We start from the raw sequence: 26,130 nt of genomic DNA, 5'->3' as shown, positions 1-26,130 counted from the left end.
CATGTCCCCTGCATCGGCAGGCGGACTCTGAACCACTGTGCCACCAGGGAAGCCCCAAGCCTAACTTTTAAAACACTTTTCTCCATTCACTTTTTCTTTTTTTAATATTTATTTATTTATTTGGCTGCATCGAGTCTTAGTTGCGGCATGCAGGATCTTTTTTAGTTGCAGCATGAATATGATAATGGTGAGGTCAATAGCTATTAGCTTAAAATTTGACCTCCATCAACTTGATAATAGCATCTTGCACAAAAATTGAGAAGTCTAGAATATATTTGATATAAGCTTTAAAAATGGTGGACCCTAGACATCTTTTCAAGTTTCCCCTCCAAGAAAACCAAAGCCATAAAGCCAATTGTATAATTGAGCAGCTTTTCAGAATAAAAGTACAATTCCCTCTGGCCTATACATCTTTTCTAACCAGATCTTCCAGCCCAAAGGCCTGAATCTTAGTTAATTTTCCTCTTAACTTGGTTATTACATCTTTTAATGGTTAAAAGGAAAAGGAAAAAGAATATTTTGTGATACATGAAAACTATATGAAATTTAAATTCCAGTTCCATAAATAAATTTTATTGGAACACAGCATACTCATTCATTTATGTATTTTCTGTGGCTGTTTCCGCACTACAATGGCAGAATTGAGTAGTTGTGACAGAGACCATATGTGGTGTTGTCATCACTTTGTACAGATAAAAGCCAGATAGATAATAAGAGAGAAGAATCTAATAAAATGCTATAACTGCCTTGCAAAGGATGGTAAATATGTTGAATTAAAAGCATTTGCTTTAAATTGATATTAGTTATTTGGCAGTACCCATCTACATGAAAAGTCATTTTCGAAGTTGAAATATGTAAAATTTCATTACAGATCAGCATTTATAGGTGAATATTTGGAACAGATTTTGATGATAGATCAGGAGTGTTTTCTGATACCAGCCACCAATTCTCCAGTTTTCTGATTCTCCTACACCACCTGGGTGTCCAACAATTCAATTCAATTCTTCTTTTTCTTTTTTTTAACATGTATTTATTTACTTATTTGGCTGCGCCAGGTCTTAGTTGCGGCATGTGGGATCTAGTTCCCTGACCAGGGATCGAACCCAGGACCCCTGCATTGGGAGCACCGAGGCTTAACCACTGGAGCATCAGGGAAGTCCCTCAATTCAATTCTGACACTAACTACCTCACAAGTTAAAATACCCAGTCCCACAAGTCTGCCCTCATTTTTTTTTGGTAGGGGGCATGGCTGTGCTGGTCCCTCGTTGCGGCGTGCAGGCTTCTCCAGTTGTGGTGCATGGACTTAGTTGCCCTGCAGCATGTGGGATCTTAGTTCCCCAGCCAGGGATCAAACCCATGTCCCCTGCATTGGAAGGTGGATTCTTTACCACTGGACCACCAGGGACGTCCCTGCCCTCACTTTAGATAGCAGCAACAAACATGATACTCAGGCCACCCACACTTTTGCCCAGCCAATTACAAATCAGAGGTTCCCACAACCCCCTCTTTAGGTTTGATAATTTGAACGAATGGCTCATAGAACTCAGGGAAGCACATTATTAACATTTACTACTTGGTTTTAAAGGATACAACTCAGGAACAGCCAGATGAAAGAGATGCACAGGGCAAGGTAAGGGGAAGGAGGAACTCAGAGCTTCCAGGCTCTCTCCCAGCATGTCACCGCCCCCTTCCCAGCACCTTGATGTGTTCACCAACCCAGAAGCTCTCCGAATCCCACTGCTTATGGATTTTTCTGGAAGTTTCATCACTTAAGCATGATTGATTAAATCATTGGCCATTGGTGATTAATTCAACCTCCAGCCCCTCTCCCCCATTATACTGACTATACAATAAAAGCCAAAACAATGTAGATGCTGCCAAGGTAACCTGCAGGACCACCATGTATACCAGCCACAGGGGGGTCCATGATGACTCTGCAGAGCTGTTCTTGACCTGTTCACCTATTTCAGAGAGAGAAAGGGAGATGTAGGGTGTACGTATATGTGCATGAGTACGTGTAAAAACAACCATTTATGTCAACTAACATGGGATAACAGAGAGAGGCTCTTTGGATGTTTTGACCCTAGAGGTCAGAAAAGGATTCAAGCCGGGGAGCGAGGGGCCAGACCTAACAGAAAAGGCAGCTGCAGCAAAGCTTCCCCCCTTTTCCTGAAGGATCTCTCAGGGTAACAAGCAAGAGTATGACCAGGCCACCAGTGTGGCCCCAGGTCATCTGTGGAAAGGAAAAATGTGCACCCAAGCAGGGGCCACACTGCCACCTGGAGCCTTGTTTGTCCCTGCTGGCTTTGCCACTGAACCGACTCTGTCACAGGAGCTGGAAATGTGTGAGCTTTCTAGCCAGGAACCTGGAGGTCCATCCCAAACCAACAGCACTCCTGCAGCCAGAGCTCAGCCTTCACAGGAAAAGCCTCAGTTGCTGCTTTAGAAGCCTGCCTCTGAGATGATTTCTTTCCTATCTTCCATTGTAGACCAGTGACAAAACCGAGTTGTGTGGGATATAGATTACAGGGGACATGAACTTCAGTGGCCCCGCTTACCCAGAGGAATTGGGACTGTGGCGTGGCTGGCAAAGGGGGTCACTGGCGCACAGAGACCTGAGCCTCGGGGGGGGCATGACCTGCGCCACTGGGGAACCAGTAGCAGCTTTCTCCCAGGAGGGCTAGTTCACCTGGGGGGCTGCCTAGGCCGGGGGCCAGCACACCGGTGGCGTTGGTCCCCTGGTCATCAATGTATCCTCTGTCCATATGCTTCAGGGCCTTCTCGCCTCGAAATGGATTCTCAAACTCTACTATGTTTGGCCTTCAAATAGATCAGGGTGCTTCCCTTCTACAGGTGTGTCAATCATCTTAATTTTCCCACAGGTGGAGAATATCTCCATGCCATGAGCCTTGGTCACAGTTTTGGTGAGCTTTCCCATGCTTGGCACCCTTTGGGGTTGGGACAGGGGGAACCCCAGTCCTCTTCCATCTCTCTTGGGTGGTTTGACTGGGAGGAGGAGCACCACCTCTTGTCATATCTGTGTGGAGAAGGATTTGACCAGCAGAGGAGCTGCTGGAGCCGGAGGTGCCTGATGTGCTGGAACTTACCGAGCGCCCGAGCCAGGGCTGCTGCCGAGGTGAGCGGTAGAGCTGCACGAAGACCCGCGCTGCTGCTATCCTTGGAAGCGCGGTGCCTATTCTGAATTTTACCCCTGTCACGATGCTTCTCACTTTACTCCCTGGTGACTTCTTTATCTTTAGAGTGATCCTTGGACGTCTCACTTCTAACTGGAACCTGCAGAAGTATACCTAGCAGATTGCAGTTTACCCCGAAGAACAGGATCTTCCACCAAGGCGACCGCCTCCTGCTTTCCTCAGCTGCTGAATCTAAATAATATACAGTCATCCTTGAACAACAGGGGTTTGAACTGCTTGAGTCCAACTACACCCGGATTTTTTTTTTTTTAAAGAAGATGTTGGGGGTAGGAGTTTATTAATTAATTAATTTATTTTTGGCTGTGTTGGGTCTTCGTTTCTGTGCGAGGGCTTTCTCCAGTTGCGGCAAGCGGGGGCCACTCTTCATCACTGTGCGCGGGCCTCTCACTATCACGGCCTCTCTTGTTGCGGAGCACAGCCTCCAGACGCGCTGGCTCAGTAGTTGTGGCTCACGGGCCTAGTTGCTCCACGGCATGTGGGACCTTCCCAGACCAGGGCTCGAGCCCGTGTCCCCTGCATTAGCAGGCAGATTCTCAACCACTGAGCCACCAGGGAAGCCCCACCCGGATTTTTTAAAATAATAAATACTACAGCAGTACAGGATCAAGCAGGGTTGGTTGAATATGGGGATGCAGAACAGACGATATGGAGGAACCAAGTATACGCAGTGCCGGGCTGACTATAAATTACAGGAGGATTTTCTACTGCGCAGAGGGTCAGCGTTCCTAACCTAACCCCTGATTTTCAAGGGTCAGCTGTAGTTTAAAATTATAACCCGGTATAGTGGAAAGAGCACTGCCCTTGGAATCATTCTGCAAACTTTAATGGACCATCTGGTAGTCCTTGAACTATGCATGCATAAAAAATGAATCAGAACTGCTTCTTTCACAGACCGGGTTTGGAAAGGGTGGGGCACAGAGAGTTGACTATTTAAATATAATGAGGGACTTCCCTGGTGGTCCAGTGGTTAAGACTTCGCCTTCCAATGCAGGGGGTGCCGGTTCCATCCCTGGTCGGGGAGCTAAGATCCCACATGCCTTGGGGCCAGGAAACCAACACATAAAACAGAAGCAATATTGTAATAAACTAAATAAAGACCTAAAAAAAAGGTCCACATAAAAAATAAATAAATATAATGAGATAAGGGCTACGACAAAAGTTACAGGAATAAAAGATTAGAGTCCTTAGCCCAGGCTAAGGGGAATCTCTCTGGAAGACTGAGACAGAAGGAGAGGAAGGGGAAGAGTTCTGGCTCTACCATTCAACAGTGAGAATCTTATCAAGTATCTGAACTTCTTTCACTGTTTTTTCTTTTATGAAATGGCCATAGTAATTCCAGCCATTACTGCCAACCCATTTGTTATGATAAAGCAAGATAAGAGGTGAAAATATTTTTTAAATTGCAAAACATTAATAAACATGTTAATATGAGCATCCATTAAAAAAACTTTTTAATGCAAAATAATCTGAAATTTATAGAAGAGTTGCAAAGACAGTAGCAAGATTTCCCATATGACCTTCACTGAGCTACCCCTAAAATCTTACATAACTGTGGTAAATTTGTCAAAACTAAGAAATTAACATTGGTGCAACACTATTAACTAAACTACAGACTTTGTTCAGATTGCACCACTTTCTCTACTAATATCCTCTTTCTGTTCCAGGATACAGAACAATGGTTTTTAATGAATCAAAGGATGAAAAGTTAATATGGTTTGAGATACCACACTGCAACGTTTAAGAAACTATCACTTGTAGTATTTGGGTGTAGTATCAAAGAAGAATATCCTCAGTTATCTGAAAAGGAAAACACTTTTCCTTTTTCCAGCCAGATTTTCTTCATATACTTTAATCTTTCAGAACAGATTAAATGCGGGGAAGCAGATATGGCAGTCCAGCTGTCTTCCATGAAGTTAGATATTTAAAAGTTTTACAAAACTGAAGTAATGCTACACTACTCACTAAAAAAATTGGGGGGGGTGTATTGGAAAACAAAGTTATTTTTATTAAAAACGTTATAAATGTTAGCATCCGTGGGTTGAATTATGTCTGCCAAAAGATACACTCAAGTCTTAACCACCAGTACCAGTGAATGTGATCTTTGGAAATAGGTCTTTGCAGATGTAATCAAGTTAAAATTAGGCCATACTGGATTAGAGTGGGCCCTAATCCAGTGACTGGTGTCCTTATAAGAAGAGAGTAATTTGATCACAGGAATGAGAATGCCATGTGAGGAAGGAGGCAGAGATTGGAATCATGCATCTATAAGCCAAAGCATGACAAAGATTGCCTTCAACCACCAGGAGCTAGGAGAGGGGCATGGAACACATCTTTCACTGGAACACCTTCAGAAGGAGCATGGTCCTGTGGACACCTTGATTTTGGCCTTCTAACCTCCAGAACTGCAAGAGAATTTCTGTTGTTTAAGGCCACTCAGTCTGTGTTACTTTTTCACAGCAACCCTAGAAATCGAATACAACATGTAATAAGTTTATTATTGTTATTTTAACATTAATCAATATTTAAAAAGATTTCTTGGTCTTCCCTGGTGGTGCAGTGGTTAGGAATCTGCCTGCCAATGCAGGGGACACAGGTTTGAGCCCTGATCCAGGACGATCCCACATGCCACGGAGCAACTAAACCCGTGCGCCACAACTACTGAGCCTGTACTCTAGAGCCCGCGAGCCACAACTACTGAAGCCCGCGCACCTAGAGCCCGTGCTCTGCAACAAGAGAAACCACCGCAATGAGAGGCCCGCACGCCACAATGAAGAGTAGCCCCTGCTTGCCGCAACTAGAGAAAAGCCTGAGCACAGAAACGAAGACCCAACGCAGCCAAAAATAAAATAAATAATATAAATAAAATAAATAAATTTATAATATGTGTATATTTCTTAGTTTTAATTTGTAATGTAGTAATATTGATAAATGTAATCTACATAAACAAAAGCTCCTTAGGGTCTCCAAGTTTTAAGAGTATAAATGAATTCCTGAGGCCAAAAAGTTTGAGAACCGTTGTTCTCTTTCTTCCCTAGGCTCCTCAAAATCTTCACCGTACCTATAATATCAGTTACCCTATAAGCACCAGTGATTGCAAGTTTTTTTTCTTTTACCCAAACTTCTTCTCTGAGCCTCAGATTCATATATGCTACTGTCTCTTTTTAGACATCAAAAATCTGTACATGCCAGACTAGACTCTAGATCCATTCCCTCACACTGGTCTTCTTCCAGGGTTCTCTATTTCTTTGAAAAGGCACCACTCGCTTATCTTCTATTCCAACTCATCACCAATCCATCACCTGAAATCCATCTCTGGAATCCATCCAACTCTCTCTGTATCCACTGCCGTCATAATTTTAGCTATCATCATCCCTCACCTGGACCACTCTGATAGCCTGCCAGTTGATCTCTTTGCATAGACTGCTGGCCCCCTACAACTAGTTCTTTTCACTGCAGCCAGAGTGAATGAGCTGTTTAAAATGCATTCAATCATATTCAATCTCCCACAACTCCACATCTCCCCACACCATCCCCACCTGCGCCACCTGAAAAAAACCCTTAATGCCTTCCTGTAGTTTTGCATAAACACCAAAATCCTTAACCTAACCTTCAGGACAATGCATGCCCTAGTCATAACACTTATAAAATATTTTCAGGAGCAAATTCCACTAAACAAAATTGACTCTTTGATCAATTTTTCTATAGAGCAGTTAAGCTAGTTTCATTTTTATGCTAATTTTTAACTAAAATAATGGGAGGCCAATTCTTGTCCCTCTTAATTTTATATTGTGAATGTTCTTTGAAGACTTTTTTTTTCCTTTCTTTCTCTTTCATTTTCTTTCTGGCTGTGCCAAGTGCTTGTGGGATCTCAGTTTCCCAACCAGGGATTGAACCCAGGCCATGCCAGTGAAAGCCTGAAATCCTAACCACTAGGCCGCCAGGGAACTCCCTGAAGACCTTTGTTTTGACTGAGTTTCCTAGGTCAAATTTGCAGTTCTAAATTTCATCAAGAAATTTTGATACATTCATAACTTTTTTCACTTTAGCTGTGTTTGACTTTAGAGTGATTAGTTATTTCTGTATAATCTGATATTTCCTTGGTTAATTTGCATTAAAAATATTATCAAGAAAATATGATTCTTCATTTATATTTGACCTGTATGACTGTACCTATCCTTAGTTTTGTTTTCTGTTGTTTATTTCTATAAGTAATTTATTTACAGATGATTAGTATTTATTCTTTAACTAATGAGCTGTCTCCTTTATGTAGTTCAGGATTGTTCTATTATCAAACTCCTTTACCACTCTCAAAATTCTTCCAATTCCTTGAGGGTATAAAGAACATTCTCAGCGTCATAACATTTTGCTTTGTAAATATATATTCTTTTCTAAGGTTTTTCTTAATATTATATAATACTATAAAACCATATCTGCAACTTGCTTTTTTTTTTAATCTTAAATTATAGATTGGTTTGTCATGGCTTTAAGGAAGCTTTTTAAAATGGGTACATCAGTTTATTTCTCTATTTAATGCATTTTCTAATACATCTGAGTTTCACCTGCTATAAGAAGGTAGGTGGCTGAAAACAGGGCAGATCAGCTATATTGTGAAAAAGGGCTCTGCCACTTTTTTATAGGAAGAAGGTTTATCAGAATTCCAGACTGTGTGCTGAAATAATAAACACTTTAAGATGTGCTGTATCTGCAACATTTGAAGCATCTTTTCCAATTTGGCACAAGATTTGCACCATAGAAATTCTTAGGTATTTCAGCCTAATTATTCCACTGCTAGAAATTTATCATAAGCCATTAATCTCAAAGAAAATTTAAAAAATGACTGTCTGTTTTTTATGTTTGAAATCATACATGCAATGGTAAAATTTTTAAACAACAATGTCATTAATTGAAAAGTTTAAGTTTTCCCTTCTATTCACTCCCCAGAAATAGTCATAGTTCCTTGTATATTATATCCTTCCAATTTTTTCTATGCATGTTTATATATCCTTTTTCTTTGCATACTGTATATTATTTCAATAACTCTTGGATATCTTTACATATCAGTGTAAAGATAAAACTACTAATAAAAAACTAAAGATTTCTAGACCCTACTAAGTGGTTTTGAATCTGAGTTCCTCCCTCATTTTTTGTGAGGTGAATTCATATGTATCCAGATGGAAGTACCAAAACACATTCCCAGTAAGAATAATTTGTTCTATTAGTGCCATTGTTCAACTTTATTATTGTTGACCTAATATAACATCTGTGATCAAGGGAGTATGTAGATCACGCTATGGTTCCTTTTTATCTTTCTTTTTTTTTTTTTTTTTGGCTGCACCTGGTCTTAGTTGCAGCACTCAGTATCTTCGTTGCAGCATGCGGACTTCTTAGTTGTGGCATGCATGTGGGAACTAGTTCCCCAACCAGGGATCGAACCTGAGCCCCCTGCATTGGGATCGTGGAGTCTTACCCACTGGACCACAAGGGAAGTCCCCATGCTATGGTTCTTCTGTAGCAGTTGGATCATTTAGAAATTGACAAACGTCATCCATTTACAATGCTTGGTGTCAGTTTATTTATCTCTTGTAAAAATAAAATACAGTGTGTGTGTGAAAAAAAAAAAGGGCTAAAGATTTGATAAGCTATTTCTCCAAAGAAGGTACGCAAATGATCAATAAGCACATGAAAAGATGCTCAACATCATTACTCATCAGGGAAATGCAAATAAAAGCCACACCCACTAAATTGGCTAAAATCAAAAAGACAGACCAAACCAAGTATCGTCAGAATGTAGGGCAAATGGTGGGAATGTAAAATGGTGCAGCCTCTTTGGAAAGCAGTTTGGCAATTTCTTAACAAGCACTTCCCATATGACCCAGCCATTCTATACTTAGGTGTTTACTCAAAAGAAATGAAAACTTGTGTTCATGCAAAGACCTGTATACAAATGTTCACAACAGCTTTATTAGTAATAGTCAAAAACTGGAAACAATCCAAATGTCCATCAATAGGTAAATGGATAAACAAACTATGGTATATCTGTACAATGTAATACTATTTAACAATAAAAAGGAATGAACTACTAAAAAAACAAAAAAAAAGAAATTGACAAATGGGTACTGTTCATAAGTCAATCAAAATCGTAAAAATTTTGTCCATTTAAAAATAGTAAATAAAAATACTTCTTTTGGTGACTCACAAAACCATTACAAAATTGTTTTTATAATGTAATTAACGTCAATCTATTATTTGCCTTGTAGTACCTGGAGTTTAATGAGAATGAATGATATTCATAGGAGTAAATATATAGGTCTCCAGACATTTTCCATTATCTCCTGTTTCTTGGTTATTTACTTACTGATATAATCTCTACCTCCTCACTTGAAATTTTCAGGTTCAATCTTTTCTCAAAAATCTTAGGAAATCTTGAGGGAAATTTTTCTTAGCTGTTTTTGTTGAATAATAGTGTGAAAACTCATTTTTAAAAATTTCCTTTTGTTTCAAACAATTTAGATATAAAGTTTTAAGATTTCAACCGTTTGTCAGTTAAATCTAAGTAAGAAATATGGGAAGATCAGATAAAAGTCCTTAGTCATTTTGAGAAATAAATAGGAAGTGAAATCATACTCACTATATTTTAGAGTATCTCTTTAAGTATATATGATTAGATAATGTAGTTAATTTGAGAACTTTGTCCAAGTTAATTTTAAAACCTGGGTGACAGTGTAAGGATTTACTATAACATATGACATTACTGTACTATAACTGGACACTTGGAAAAATATGTACTTCATAGAAGGCTATGTGTTATGTTGACATCTACGTCTTAAGAAGATAAACTGCCTAGAACATTTAATGCCTAATTTAAAAAATATAATTCCAAGATGGATAATTCAACAACAAAATAATCAAAATATTCCTGTTTTCTTGTTTAATAGTGTTCGAACAACATGCAGTTATCAATCAGACAAATTAAAGACAGTCAATTATGGAAACTTTTGGTTTTACAATATGATTTGAAATTCTTTCTTATTCAAGGAATTGGTTTGCTCATTACCCCTTTCTTGAATCAACAACAGTCTCTTCTCTCCTGGATCATTTTCATCAACATATAGGCAAACTTTAGTGTTCACTGTCAAACAAACAAAATCTAATTTGAAACCATTTCCCCCTCCAGTCACTGCTGGTCTTTCTAGCATACCTTTCCAAAGAGAAGCTTATAGTTGCTATCTTCACATCCTAGCCCCTCCCCCACTCACTCTTTTTTTTTTTCACTCTTTTTTTTTTAACATCTTTATTGGAGTATAATTGCTTTACAATGGTGTTTTAGTTTCTGCTTTATAACAAAGTGAATCAGTTATACATATACATATATCTTTTCCCTCTTGCATCTCCCTCCCTTCCCCCATTCACTCTTGTTTTAAAAATTGTGATGAAATTTACCATTTTAACTATTTTTATTTATATATATTTTTGGCCTCGCTGTGCAGCACCCTCAGCAGTGAAAGCATAGAGTCCTAACCTCTGGACCACCAGGGAAATTACCCTTTAACTATTTTTAAATGTATTGTTTAGGGGCATTAATATATTCACAATGTGCCACCATCATCACCATCCATTTCTAGAAATTTTTAATCTTCTCAAACTGAAATTCTATACTCATCAATCAATAGTATCCCATTCCCCCCTCCTCCCAGCCCCTGGTAACCAACATTCTACTTTCTGTCTCTGAATCTGACTGTTCTAGGTAGCTCCTGTAAATGGCATATTACATTATTTGTCCTTTTGTGTCTGGCTTATTTCACTTAGCTTAATTTTTTCCAAGGTGCATCCGTGTTGTAGCATATGTCAACATTTCATTCCTTTTTAGGGCCGAAAAATACAACATTTTGTTTATCCATCTGTCGATGGACATTTGGGTTGTTTCCATCTTTTACCTATCATGAATAATGCTGCTATGAACATTGATGTGTAAGTATCAGTTTGAGTTCCTGCTTTCAATTATTTTGAATAGATATTTAAAAGTGGTATTGTTGCAGGAAAGAGAGTGGGGCACGGGAGGATGGTCACGTCCCAAGTCACATCCCTGGGACAGCCTCTGAGTGTGGGTTCTTGGCTTCCCACTAGAAAGAATTCAAGAGCAAGCCATAGTAAAGAGAAAGAAGTCTTATTCAGGGAGAAACACACTCCATTGACAGAGTGTGGGCCATCTCAGAAGGTGAGAGAGGCATCAGTGTATGAGGTTGTCAGTTTTTAAAGGAGTGGGTAATTTCATAGGCTAATGAGTGGGAGGAATATTCTGGCTATTTTGGGGAAGGGGTGGGGATTTCCAGGAATTGGGCCACCACCCACTTTGGACCTTTATGGTCGGCCTTGGAACTGTCATGGCCCCTGTGGTTGTGTCATTTACCTTGCTGATGTGTTACAAAGAGTGTATACTGAGGCTCAAGGTCTAGTGGAAGTCGACTCATCCTCCATCTTGGACCTAGCTGGTGCTAATCAGTTTATGTCGTACCCTTAGGCCATGTCATTCTTTTAAAGGTTGTGCCCTGCCCCCTTCCTGTCTCAGAATGGCCAGATTGTATGGTAATTCTATGTTTACTTTTTGAGGAACTACCATACTGCTTTTCACAGTGGCTGCACCATTTTACATTTATACCATCAATGCACAAATGTTCCAATTGTGGAACTTGCCAACAGTTGTTACTTTCCATTTTTGGTTAATAGCCATCCTAAGGGCTGTAAAGTACAATCTCACTGTAGTTTTGATTTGCATTTCCCTACTGATCTTTTCATGTACTTTTTTTTTTTTTTTTTTTTTGCGGTACGCGGGCCTCTCACTGCTGTGGCCTCTCCCGTTGCAGAGCACAGGCTCCGGACGCGCAGGCTCAGCGGCCATGACTCACGGGCCCAGCCGCGCTGTGGCATGTGGGATCCTCCTGGGCTGGGGCACGAACCTGTGTCCCCTGCATCGGCAGGTGGACTCCCAACCACTGCGCCACCAGGGAAGCCCGCATTATGTCTTTTAAAAGAGTACATAAAGTAAAAAATATTTTATTGCTAAAAAATGCTAACCATCATCTGAGCCTTCAGTGAGTCGTAATCTTTCTGCTGTTGGAGGTCTCGCCTTAATATTGATGGTTGTTGACTGATCAGGGTGGTGGATGCTAAAGACTGGGGTGGGCGTGGCCATTTCTTAAAATAAGACAACCATGAAGTTGCCGCATTAACTGACTGCTTCCTTTCACAAACAATTTCTCTATAGCATGCAATGCTGTTTGATAGCATTTTACCCCAGTAGAACTTCTTTCAAAATTGGAATCAATCCTCTTGTTAAACCCTACCACTGCTTTACCAACTAAGTTTGTGTAATATTCTAAATCCTTCATTGTTATTTCAACAATCTTCATGGCATCTTCACTAGGAGTAGATTCCATCTCATGAAACCACTTTCTTTGCTTATCCATAAGAAGCAATTCCTGGACTTCCCTGGTGGTCCAGTGGTTATGACTCTGCACTCCCAATGCAGGGGGCACGGGTTCAATCCCATGTCGGTGAAGATGCCCGCATGCCTCGTGGTGCGGCTGGAAAAAAAAAAAAGTAACTCCGTATCCATTCAGGTTTTATCATGAGATTGAAGCAATTCAGTCACATCTTCAGGCTCCACTTCTAATTCCAGTTCTCTTTCTATTCTACCATATCTGCAGTTCCTTCCTCCACTGAAGTCTTGAACACTTAAAAGACATCCATGAGGGTTGGAATCAACTTCTTCCAAATTCCTGTTAATGTTGATATTTTGACCTCTTTCCATCAATCACAAATTATCTTAATGGCATCTAGAATGGCGAATCCTTTCCAGAAGGTTTTCAATTGACTCCGCCTAGATCCATCAGATAAATCACTATCTATGGCAGCTATAGCCTTACAAAAGCTATTTCTTAAATACTAAGACTGAAAGTTGAAATGACTCCTTGATTCTCGGACCTCAGAATGGATGTTGTATTAGCAGGCATGAAAACAACAATCTCATTGTACATCCTCATCAGATCTCTTGGGTGACCAGGTGCATTGTTGGTGAGAATAATACTTTGAAGAGAATCTTTTTTTCTGAGCAGTAGGTCTCAACAGTGGGTTTAAAATATTCAGTAAGCCATGTTATAAAGAGATGTGCTGTGACCCAGGCTTTGTTTTTCCATTTATAACACACAGGCAGAGTAGATTTAGCATTATTCTTAAGGGCCCTAGGACTTTTTGGAATGGTAAATGAGCATTGGCTTCACTTTAAAGTCACCAGCTACGTTAGCCCCTAACAAGAGAGCCAGCCTGTCCTTGGAAGCTTTGCAGGCAGGCATTGACTTCTTCTCTCTAGCTATAAAAGTCCTAGATGGCATCTTATTCCAATGGAAGAATGTTTCATTTACATTGAAAATCTGCTGTTTAATGAAGCCGCCTGCATTACTTATCTTAGCTAGGTCATCTAGATAAATTGCTGCAGTTTCTGCATGAGCGCTCACTGCTTCCCCTTGCACTTTCATGTTTTGAAGGTAGCTTCTTTCCTTAAATCTTATGAACCAATTTCTGCTAGTTTCAACCTTTTCTTTTGCAGCTTCCTCACCTCTCTCAGTCTCATAGAACTGAAGAGTCAGGGGCTTGCTCTGAATTAGGCTTTGGCTTAAGGGAATATTGTAGTTGGTTTGGTCTTCTATCCAGACCACCAAGACTTTCTCCATATCAGCAATAAGACTATTTCAATTTCTTATCACTTGTGTGTTCACTGGAGTTGCACTTTTAGTTTCTTCCAAGAACTTTGCCTTTGAATTCACAAGTTGGCTAACTGCTGCAAGAGGCTTAGCTCTATTCTCTGGAGGAATTTGTTCCCAAAAGTGTCATGATTACTTTCTGATATAAAAAAACCCTGAAGACCTGGCAGGTATCAGGACACAGAGCACATTACCGGACCAGCTGCATAGAATCTTCATCCATTTTGGAGATACCAAAGAGTGAATTAAAGATATGACCCTAAAGTAGAAATAAGAGCAAACCCCAGATAGTCCTGTCGGTACAGTTCTGCAAGTGACAGCAAACCTATCTCCTCTCAAGTAGATTTTATTACTCAAAAGGTCTTCCCAATGCATCTCTCAGATTACCAATTTATTTTCTCCCACTTTACAGCCTAAGACATATGAAATGACATCTAGAAGGAAGACTATGAAATAATAAATGTACAAACATATTTATATTTCCAAGTAGAAAATATATTCAGTTCCATGTTATCGTTGTGTATCAACTAGCCAATTGGTGTTTTGTAGAGGAGTTGCAGGTTGGGGAATTAGTTCAGGACTGAATGCTTAGCAGGTGACGCTGTTGGTATAGGATTACAGTTGAGCTTGAGTAAAAACGCAGACCAGGATCAGTGATTGCCTTTTGCCTGAGTGTAAGGAGTTAAAGTCAGTTGTTATCTACAGGGCAAGGGAAGTGGATCAAAGGTCTATGAGTTTGTGACAAGTGTCTCTAAAACATACAATAGCAAAGGCATCTATTTTGGTGACTGATATGGATGGAAAAATCTTGAGGAGTAACTGCTCTAGAAGTGAAAGCAAAAATTTTCTAAAGAAATGCTTTAACTTTTCAAAGAGCCAATATATCTACTTTTTTTTTTTTTTTTTTGGTAGTACGCGGGCATCCGCCGCGGCCTCTCCCACCGCGGAGCACAGGCTCCGGATGCGCAGGCCCAGCGGCCACGGCCCACGGGCCCAGCCGCTCCGCAGCACGTGGGACCCTCCGGGGCCGGGCACAAACCCGCGCCCGCTGCATCGCCAGGCGGAGTCCCAACCACTGCGCCACCAGGGTAACCCATATTTGCATTTTAAAAAGCAATTTCATGTGGTTAAGAAGGGAATATGTGGAGCTTCCCTGGTGGTCCAGTGGTAAAGAATCCGCCTTCCAATGCAGGGGACGTGGGTTGGATCCCTGGTCAGGGAACTAGGATTCCACATGCTTCAGGGCAGCTAAGCCCACGCGCCTCAACTAGAGAGTCCGCGTACAGCAACGAAGACCCGACGCAGTCAAAAATAAATTAAATGAATAAATAATAAATGTTTTTTTAAAAAGAAGGGAAGATGTAATCTTTATGGTTGAAGAAAATAAAGCAAAAGGGGTAGCATTTCTTCCTTGCTCATACTTGTCTCTGCTTTATGTTTAAGGTTTACAGAAGCTTTGCTGCACGTAAGTGTATAAATGCACCCTCAGCTCATTCTGTTCTAATACACATCTACCCTTAACAATATAGAAGCAAAAGTGACACAGGCCCTCTTGGCTACTTTAATATCTCTTGGGTGCTGATAACACCCAGAAATTGGGAATTCTTTTCCAAAATCTATGTTGATTTAATGACTTTATATCCTTTCCTTCAGCAGTATTCCTCTTCCCTTGAGTCCTTGAAAGCACATTTGTAGGATCTTCCCGGACCGCGGCACAAACCCGTGTACCCTGCATCGGCAGGCGGACTCTCAACCACTGCGCCACCAGGGAAGCCTGGGTTGTTTTTTTTGATATTGAGCTGCATGAACTGCTTGTATATTTTGGAGATTAATCCTTCGTCAGTTGCTTCGTTTGCAAATATTTTCTCCCATTCTGAGGGTTGACTTTTCATCTTGTTTATGTTTTCCTTTGCTGAAGCACATGGTTCTTAAACCTGGCTGCACATTAGAATTGCCTGGGGAGCTTGGGTACCTCAAGGCAACTAAATCTGAATCTTTGGGGTGAGGTCTGAGCATTCTTATCTATGTTTTTAAAACTCCCCCACGTGATTTATTTTTATTTATTTTTATTATTTTGGTTGTGCCAGGTCTTAGTCGCAGCATGTGATATCTTCATTTGCGGCATGTTTTTAGTTGCAGCATGTGGACTTAGTTGTGGCATGCATGTGGGACCTAGTTCCCTGACCAGGGATCCAACCTGGGCCCTCTGCATTGGGAGCTCAGAGTCTTACCCACTGGACCACCAGGGAACTCCCCACCAGGTGATTCTAATGTGCGGCCAAGGCCTGAGATCCAATTAGAGCCATGGCTCTTAGGTTCTTCAAGTGTAACCCCTTAGATAACAGCATCAGTGTCCTAGGAAACTTGTTAGAATTACAAATTCCCCAGCCCTGCCCCAGACTCACTGAATCAGAAACTCTGGGCACTGGGGCCCAGAAATCTTTTCAACAAGTCTCCAGGTGATTCCTATGCAGGCTAAAATTTGAGAACCACTGACCTTAGAAGGGTGTTTTTCAAAACGTAATGTGTATTTGGACCATCTTGAGATCTTATTCAAATGCAGATTCTGACTCAGGAAGTTTGGGATGGCACCTGAGATTCTAAGTTTCTAACAAACTCCCAGAGGATGCTGCAAATCTACTGACCACACTTAGAGCAGTAAAGTGGTACGTACTTTAGGTAGGTACTTTATCCAGGTACTGTATATAGGAAAACTTTTATCCCAGCTAGTTTATACACAGATTAAACTTTTTACAGTTGTTTATACAGTTTTTCTTAATTTACACAGTCTGGTGAATCTGCCTATTAGCTCTTTTAGTCCTGAGGAAAATCCTTGGATTTTTGGTCTAACATTTTCTAGTTAAAACTGTTTTCAAAGTCCTTCATTGGTTTCTTAGGATTCTGCCTATAACAGTATTCCTAGAATTAGGTTACTCTGCTCCTGCAAAATGGTCAAAATGTACCTCTTTTCCCTTTGTCTAATCTGCCATAACCTTTCTTTTATTTCCAAACCGAGTTTCTACAGCAGCCTCTGCTCAGGACCCCTATTCCCAGTCCTATAGTTCTTATCTCTAGATTTTAATTGTTTGCAGTACATTTACTAGTGTAAATGTAATAATATCTAATAGTGAGTTACACAACATTTAGATTGGTCTGTCAGAATGCTGGTTTCCCTGACATCACACATTTTGGGGGGAAATTTGGCTCTTGTTGTAGATACTGAATACTGTTTTGCTAGAGACTCCTTTGCTTATATTTGCCTTACGTTGTTTGGGTCATAATATTACTAAGAAGGAACATACACTTAGTTCAAGTTTGGCTATATTAATCAAATGTGACATGGGTTTTCTGCGTTTAGAATAATACGTCTTGAACATAACAAGTAATTAATTTTTAAGACTTTTATTGTGAAGTAAAAAATATTTGGAAATTATTTTTAAAATTTCAGTTACAGAGTCAATAATTCAATAATCTTTATAAAAGAAAGCACCACCTTAAAATTTACATTCATAAGAAACAATCTAAAATGCATATGCTACAATGATTTAATAGTACTTACAACATTATCAAATCATGAAATTCAGAAATGTTTTTTAACCACAGATCTAAGTCGGGGTGTCAGGCTCAGATGTCTTCAGGGCTCAGTGGGAAACACAAAGTAGTGAAGTAGTCTAATACAAGAGCTTGGAGTCTGGTGGATTATGGCAAACTGGGGAATGCATATCCAGTCTAAAGACTTCTCGAATTCAAAAATTTTGCTGGAGGTATTATGCACACTGAATAAAACAACTGTGGGACAAGCTGTCCTGTACTGATTGCCAGTTTGCAACTCTGGGCTAAATGAATTTCTAGCAATTTATGTACCCAATCTTCAAAATGGCAGACAGCACTTCTTTAGGTAGTTGTGTGCATATATTCTTAGAACATCTGGATAAGAGAAGAAATGTTAAAAACACCTCTTTCACATTTATTTGGGAGAAATTAGTTATGCCTAAGAATTAATTAAACTGAAATGAAATTTCATTCTTTTACCAATAGAAAGTTACATACCATAGTACATTATTGCTTAGTTGGAAATATTTATGTGAAAAATAAAGTACTGGTTTCACTAAAGCCATTGCTCAGAAAGCAATCACCTCACTAAATACATAAGAAAATACTTGTAATTCAGCTAACAACAAGGTTTACTTTATCTTTAAAGGGTATTTTGTTGGAGAACTTTAGTAGATTTCATACTTTTAGTGAAAAGTAAAGGTTCTAATCTGAACATGTAAAATTGCTATAGCTCAAATGGCTGTAACTATATTTGTTTGTTATGTCAAAGTAGTTTTACAGAATTTACAACACTGTATGCCATCAGTGACTTCACATTAATCATTTAAAAATAGTTTTTAAAAATTAAGGTGATGGAGGCATTAGAGGGCCAAATAAAATCTCCTTTAAAAAGCTACAAAGGCATCTTATAATTCAAATATCCTTACTAGACTAGGAATACATATTTTAAAATAACCCACAGACAACACACATTTCAAAAAAATAAAACTCAAATATATTTTTTCTAAACCCCAAATATTTTCTACTTTTAAAAACATTTTAGTTCTTGGCTTGAGAAGTTTAACATAAAAAGAAAGCACCAGGAATTCCCTGGCGGTCCAGTGGTTAGGACTCTGCACTCTCGCTGAGGGCCCGGGTTCAATCCCTGGTTGGGGAACTAAGATCCCACAGGCCGTGCGGTGCAGCCAAAAAAGTTTAAAAGTAAAATAAAATAAAAAGAAAGCACCAAGTATAGCCATATAATATTTTTTAAAAGTACTAGTTATTATATCTTTTTCGTAAAATAAAGTTTATACGGACAGATCAATTTCATATGTGGCCATTAATTTCTTAAATTAAAAAACCAAAGCTGTTAAGTACTTGGCCTAAAGTTAGATGTTTAGCAAATTCAGAGTATGTATACAAGAAAATGTTAACAAACAGTTATTAATTAACGCAATAGGTCTTTCATTATTTCAGTGTTCATGAACTGAATCTTTTCAAGTAGCGGAAAAATGTTTGGCATTTTTTTCTAACCTAATATTTGGCAAAGTTTTAAAGTTTAGCCAAGTCTTATGCATCTTATCTGCATTCTCACATTCAATTTAATTATTAAAAGTACTTAAGTAGAAAGCAAAAAGGATTTTTTAGTATTCAAAGTTAAAACTGATTTTACACATGATAAGTATCCATGGCAGAAAATTAAAGTTGAAAATAAGATTATAAATTCACTGTGGATCCGTAAAAGAAATAAACATGTTTCTCGAATCAAATCAATAATAGAAATGTCATGTAAGGTCATATATACAATATAGGGTGACATATTACAAACTAAGTTGGACTTAGCAGTTCTTTAAAAACCAATAGGGTTTCTATGAATAAATTTGTTTTAAATTAATAAATTATTCATAAGTTAAAATGTAAAGTTTACATAAATAGTAACAACAGACTAGATATTGATTTTATGGGATTCCCACAAATAGTACAAAATAGTTCAGCATTATTTCATCCAAATATTGGTTTACAATTATTCAAATGTATTTAAAGATTATAGTTGACTGATCTGTAACACTGAATTCCAGACCAAATTGACAGCAATTAGATATATAGTGCTGTCTGCTTGTTCTTCACATCATCAAAGGATCAAACTCCTTCCATAAGAAACATGATGGCTGCACTGGTTACATACGTGATCCCATTAGTTAGCGTATTTACGGAGGAAGCGTTCAAATGCATCATAGATGGCGCGCCTAAAATTAAATATGAAAGAAAAACTACAAGTAATTAGCAAAAAAAGGGGGACAGACAGTGTTTTTACTATAAGTTATTTCCAAATAACCCGTGTCTTGCAAGCTGACCTCCTCTCCAAATATCAATAGCTGTGGAAGAGGCAGGTACGTGAGGCTGAGTGTTTGGATCCATGTAACTTCACCATCACTGGAAAACTTCAAATGTACTTCCAACCGATGGTTCATAAATGCCATCTTGTCCCATGAAGCACTTTTGTGTGCCTTTAAATTTATATATGTATACATTTATGTATAAAATATGAAATGATAAAATGAAAAGGAACTGGTTTCTTTTTATTCTGTTACTTGTTGAAAATTAACTGGCTATAGAACTTTTCAAATGTAATATTCAATCTACTGCATAGGTTATGATATAGTCCTCTCTCGTTGCAGAGCAGAGGCTCCGGATGCGCAGGCTCAGCGGCCATGGCTATGGCTCACGGGCCTAGCCGCTCCTCGGCATGTGGGATCTTCCCGGACCGGGGCGCGAACCCGTGCCTGAACCCGTGCCTCCTGCATCAGTAGGCGAACTCTCAACCACTGCGCCACCAGGGAAGCCCGGTATTGTAGTATTTTAACTGGAAAGGAAGAGTCAAACTCATCTGGCCCAGGTTCATAAGATATTATTTTTAAGGCTTATTTTTTTTCCCTATTGTCAAATACATTTTCATTGTAGAAAATTCAGAAAAAGGGAAAAAAGTCATAATCCCGGCACTCTAAGATAGCTACATTTAATCTTTTCCTACAAGCTTTTTTAAAAAAATGCTTATGTCTGTATTTTCACCCAGTTTAAATGATAACAGATCATATTAATCCTGTGTTATACTTGTTTGACTAAGCATTTCCCCACATCCTTAAAAAGATATTAACTTTAAAACTGGCACCTGCTACAGACTGTGATTTCCAATTTGTTGGAAAGACAAAGCTTTGTATAATGTTTGTGTGTATTTGGCTCAAAAATCTATAAAATGAGGTCTAAGGTTGCAATCTGGGCTTGTGTACATGGTATGAGGAGCGTTAGTAAAGATATACATATGCATTTTAAATCATCTGAATAGTCTCTTATTCATTTGTATTATCAATCAGTTCTAAATAACTTAACCCAAATTATTAGAGCACATAAAGGATTGGTTTGTTTTATTTTTAAATCTGGGGAATGAAAAGCCTGAATTTGTAAAATTCTACTACTCCAATGTTTTATTTTTTTTTTTTTTTTTGCGGTACGCAGGCCTCTCACTGTTGTGGCCTCTCCCGTTGCGGAGCACAGGCTCTGGACACGCAGGATCAGCGGCCATGGCTCACAGGCCCAGCCGCTCTGTAGCACGTGGGATCTTCCCGGACTGGGGCATGAACCCATGTCCCCTGCATCGGCAGGCAGACTCTCAACCACTGCGCCACCAGGGAAGCCCTAAACTTTGTTAGGTTTTGAAGTGACTAGTGGGGAGTAGGAGAGGCCAAATGGCTTAGCAGTTACTCCACCAGAGCATGTTATTTAATCTTTTTTGTTTCCTGTGTTTCTGTGTAAAGGTGATATTAAAAATAACATATGAAGCAATTGCTCTAGTACCTGGCACATGTTGATAGCTAACATTTATCTCTTTCTCAAATGAAGCCTTCAGATTAGCACTTATGAGTTTTTACTGCTGACTTCTATTCTTCCTAATGCCTCTCAGCCACACTCCCACGTAGATACATAAAAGAGTAAAAGAAATTTGACAACGATTTACTAAAACAAGCATGTGCGCTCCCTGCCTTCACGTGTATAACAGAACTTTAGACTCTTGAGCAACCCTAGCAACACTAAGTACTCACAATTTTCGTTTGTTTTTGTCTTAGTTTTGCTGTGCCAGAGGGTCACTTGAGTACTGGATAAGTAGTCTGCTCACTCACCAACTAACAGGGACTCAAATGCTTGATACATGAGTATTTTTTAAAAGATCATACTATAAAAAGAAAGGGTTACTATATTCTTGAGGACATTACAGACTTGGAGAATTAGACTGTACCTCAAGAAGGTGATATCTATAAACTGAACTACATAAGCAACAACATACAAAGAATTATTCCTTAGGTTAAAAAGAACTAAAACATGTCAAACATACAGCACACGCATTCTTCTATTATACCACTATCCAGCTGGCAGTTTTGGAACACTGCACAGGGCACTGGCCTAAGCACTTCGTGTGAACTAATTTAACCATTAATGATAAATATTCCAATGATACCTGTTACAATCAAATCTGAATAGAAGTAGAGATAAAACAGAATTATCAAAAAACTAGAATAATAGCAAAAAGTCTTTATAAATTTTATCAAATACCAGAGTCATACAAGGTTATTAAAAATAAAACCAGTATTTCACTTTTCTTTTAGGGTTCAATATTCACCTGCTACTGAAAAACACGGCTAGATTATTCCACAGATACTCAGGTCATTCTGAGAGAAGAACATCACAGTGGAGTGAAAAGTTCATGATGAGCTAAAGCGAGTTTTGCAAACGCTAATGTTCCTCCCTACACCCTAAAACACCTGGCTATTAATATTTCAAGAGGGTAAAACCACACAACAAAGCATGCCTATCATATGCTATTTCCTAGTTCTCTAGAAGGAAAAGAAAATAAAAAGACAAGATAGGAAACAGTATCACAGTGTGAGAATTGTGAGAGGCAGGAAGGAAATAAGAGGGCTAAAATGTATAATAAAAATACCCAATCTTTATATTTGTTGAGCCAAAAAAGTCCCCAAAACAAACAACAAATAAATAGACACCTGTTAGACCAATCATCTTACCTGAAGAGTCCTTGTTTAAAAAGATAAGCACTAATATGACCCCCTTCTAGATATCGGATTTCACAACCAGGCCAAATTTCTTGTAGACTTCGAACTCCTGTTCGTGGAATATAGGCATCTTCTTTGGCTTGAACCACTATGATGAGGCTTGGGTCAACTGGAACTAGGTACAGGATTTTTTTAAGATGCAACATATATACTTTTAAGAAGCTCTAAGAATTTTATATAAATACTAGTAATCATATTGGAAAATTAAATACACCATACAATGCAATAAGTAAAACATTTGCCGAACTAAAACTTCTGATTATTAAACTTCTGATTATTATTATCTAATACAAAATTGAGATGAATATTCTAAAGAAGATACAAAACCCAATGTTTTTAAAGAACTAATAAAATGATCTTAGATTTTCATGGATAAAATTTAAATATGATACATTTACATAACCAACTTATCTTAGAAAACACATTGTAGAGCCAACAATAAATATATTCTTGAAAATATGAAATTATCTTGTAAAGCATCCTTAAAAATATTTCACATATTTTACATATCATCAGCAAATATTCTCAATTTCATATAAAAATTAATACCTGAGAAATTTGCTACATGAGTACATTCATCCATAACTCCTTTCATAAATATTAAAGATTCTTTCTGAAGAGTGTTTCTTCTTTGTTCTTTACTGAGTAGGTGGTATGACTGAGGATTACAGCGCGTATAACTACTTTTGTTGGTTGAAAGTGTTTGATTGAAGCATCCCATCCTAGAGGTATCTTGCAACAAGAGTCCTTCTGATGTGGCACTGATAGATGTTTTACTAGATTTATGGCACTCAGCAGCTTTTTGGGACACAACTTGGTCCGCCATATCTAAATTTAAAGTTCTAGAAACCAGGTTAAGGTTAGTTAGCTTGTCTGCACTGCTAGGGAAGTGTTTCAGGAACTCTTGTCCCATTTTGAAAGAATCTGTCTGATTATATGAAAGAAAAGAAAATGTCATTTAATATAAAATAGGATTTTATTTAACAACCTTGTTAAAACAGAGAAAACACAAACATCCATCAGTGGATAAACAAAATGTAGTATATACATACAACAGATTATTATTCAGTCTTAAAAGGGAATGAAATTCTGACACATGCTACATCATGGATGAACTTTGAAGACATTATGCAAAATGAATAAGCCAGACACAAAAGGACAATATTGTATGATTCCATTTTTATGAGGCACCTAGAGTACTCAAATTCATACAGATAGAAAGTAGAATGGTAGTTGCCAGGGGATGGGAAAAGGGGTGAATAGAGTTTTGTTTAATGGGTACAGAGTTTCAGTTTAGGAAGATGAAAAAGTTCTGGAGATGGATGGTGGTGATGGTTGCACAACAATGTAAATGTACTTAATACTACTGAACTGTACACTTAAAAATGGTTAAAATGGTAAATTTTATATTGTGTATATTTTACCATAATAAAAACAAAAAGAGAAAAGAGATGTCAAAATTTAACTGAGAATGAAGATAAATGATACTTTATTGCTGAATGTTTCTTACTAAATAGTAAAGACTATCATTTAGCCTGTGACATGTGTTTTGTTTTGTTTTGGCTGCACCTTGCAGCTTGCAGGATCTCAATTCCCTGACCAGGGATTGAACCTGGGTCCCCAGCAGTGGAAGCACGGAGTCCTAACCACTGGACCTCCAGGGAATTCCCGCCTGTGTCATGTTTTTTATTGCCAAAGTTTTGAAATCCATGATTTGCTTTAACCTTAGAACTTCTAAAATTCTTATGAGTGCATCCTGGCAGTAATACACCAGCCACCCCAAATCCCTTTCTCAGGCTGAACTAAGAAAAATTAAAAATTATCAAGGTTGGACATCCCTGGTGGTGCAATGGTTAAGAATCCACCTGCCAATGCAGGGGACACAGGTTCGAGCCCTGGTCTGGGAGGACTCCACATGCCGCAGAGCAACTAAGCCCGTGCGCCACCACAACTACTGAGCCTGTGCTCTAGAGACCAAGACCCACAACTACTGAGCCCGTGTGCTACAGCTACTGAAGCCCGTGCGCCTAGAGCCCAAGCTCCCCAAAAGAGAAGCCACTGCAATGAGAAGCCCGTACACCACAGCAAACAGTAGCCCCCACTCGCCGCAACTAGAGAAAGCCCGCACACAGCAACGAAGACCCAATGCAGCCAAAAATAAATAAATTAAAAACAAAAAACTTATAAACATGTTCAATTTCACTTATCCTTAAGTAAATTTTTTTTGCTGAGGGATGCAGGATCTTAGTTCCATGACCAGGGATTGAACCCATGCCCCCTGCAGTAGAAGCGTGGAGTCCTAACTACTGGACGGCACCGCCAGGGAAGTCCCTACTTAAGTAAATTAAATAAAAACTATACCAAATTTCCCTGTCTGGTTGACCAAAAAACCATGTAAGTCTGATAACACACTGAATTTGTGAACTTATGGGGAAACAGACACACATGTTCCTGCTGGTAGTGTAAATTCACACAACTAGAATTAGACAAAATCTAAGATTACAACTGCTTATACCCTTCTACTCAGCAACAACATTTCTAGGAATTTGCACTTGTGAACTGATGTATGTACAATGCTACTCATTGCAGAACTGTTTGTTAATAGTGAAGGATGAGAAGCAACATAAATGCCCATCAACAGGATACTGGTTAATAAATCATGGTACATCTGTCCATATAATAGGCTGTTATGCAGCAGTGAAAAAGAAAAAGGAAACATTTGTGTATTGTCCATAAGAAAAGGGAAGAGAGAAAAGTTGAGATTTCTTTCAGTTTGAAAAATTCCTTGAAATACTAAATAATATAGTGGGTTATTGTTGACAGAGATAGGACCTAGGCAAACTGGGAACAAGGGTAGGAATCGTTTTACTATATTTCTTTTTATGCTTTTTGATGCTTTAACTATATGACCATACAACCTATTTAAAAAATAAAAGAACGAAAAATGGGTTGAAGGCAAGGGAAAACAAACAAACCACAACAACCTGGTTAGCAGAACAAATCACTAAAGCTATCCAGATCACAGAAATATAAAAAGGAAGGAAAGGAAGTTTAGTAACATCAGGAAATGGAAGATCAAAGCACCCTAGAATTATTCAGAGCAGTACATCAACAAATTTAATTTCTTTTGATTGGGAAAACACAGTTTTTAAAATAAAAAAAAAGGAAGCTGGCTTGATATTTCTTGAATATTCATAACTGTGAACTAGTTCTAACTAAGACAAAAGCACTCTTGTATACAATCACCAAGAGTCACAGAGAGAAAGGGCTGGAGAAGAATACACTGTCATTTCAGACAGCCAAAATTTATGAACCTCCCTTAAAAAATGCATGTTAGGTTTTCTCATAAGCTCTCAAATATAAGTATCTTTCTGATTATATGTATAGTGGGACACAGGAACTAGCTAACAGGGAGAGCTATTTTGTAATAAAGTTCTTAGGCAAGTAATTAACTGCCCTTTGAGGCTCCGCAAAATAGACCTATTTTACAAGAGTGAG

At 38.7% G+C, this 26,130-nt stretch overlaps 1 protein-coding gene across 5 annotated transcripts in view; it reads right to left on the bottom strand.

Annotated features, from left to right (window-relative positions):
- Nucleotides 1-17,358: 17,358 nt before the first annotated feature.
- ABHD18 (abhydrolase domain containing 18) overlaps nt 17,359-26,130 on the bottom strand; it is a 34,799-nt gene continuing 26,027 nt past the window's right edge. For 3 of the 5 annotated variants that reach the window (XM_024745068.1, XM_024745070.1, XM_024745072.1), the window contains 3 exons: nt 23,182-23,560; nt 22,585-22,747; nt 17,359-19,755 (listed from right to left, as the gene is read on the bottom strand). In XM_024745068.1, the coding sequence (XP_024600836.1) occupies nt 19,704-19,755; nt 22,585-22,747; nt 23,182-23,560 (594 nt within the window). In that variant the 3' untranslated portion in view covers nt 17,359-19,703. Of the gene's footprint in view, nt 19,756-21,124; nt 22,748-23,181; nt 23,561-26,130 lie in introns of those variants that run through there. The other 2 variants (XR_003003305.1, XM_024745071.1) reach the window with 2 other exon arrangements.

Source organism: Neophocaena asiaeorientalis, unplaced genomic scaffold (assembly GCF_003031525.2).
Source record: "Neophocaena asiaeorientalis asiaeorientalis breed wild unplaced genomic scaffold, Neophocaena_asiaeorientalis_V1.1 scaffold65, whole genome shotgun sequence".
NCBI classification, from domain to species: Eukaryota; Metazoa; Chordata; class Mammalia; order Artiodactyla; family Phocoenidae; genus Neophocaena; species Neophocaena asiaeorientalis.
This window is presented reverse-complemented; position numbering and strand designations above follow the sequence as displayed.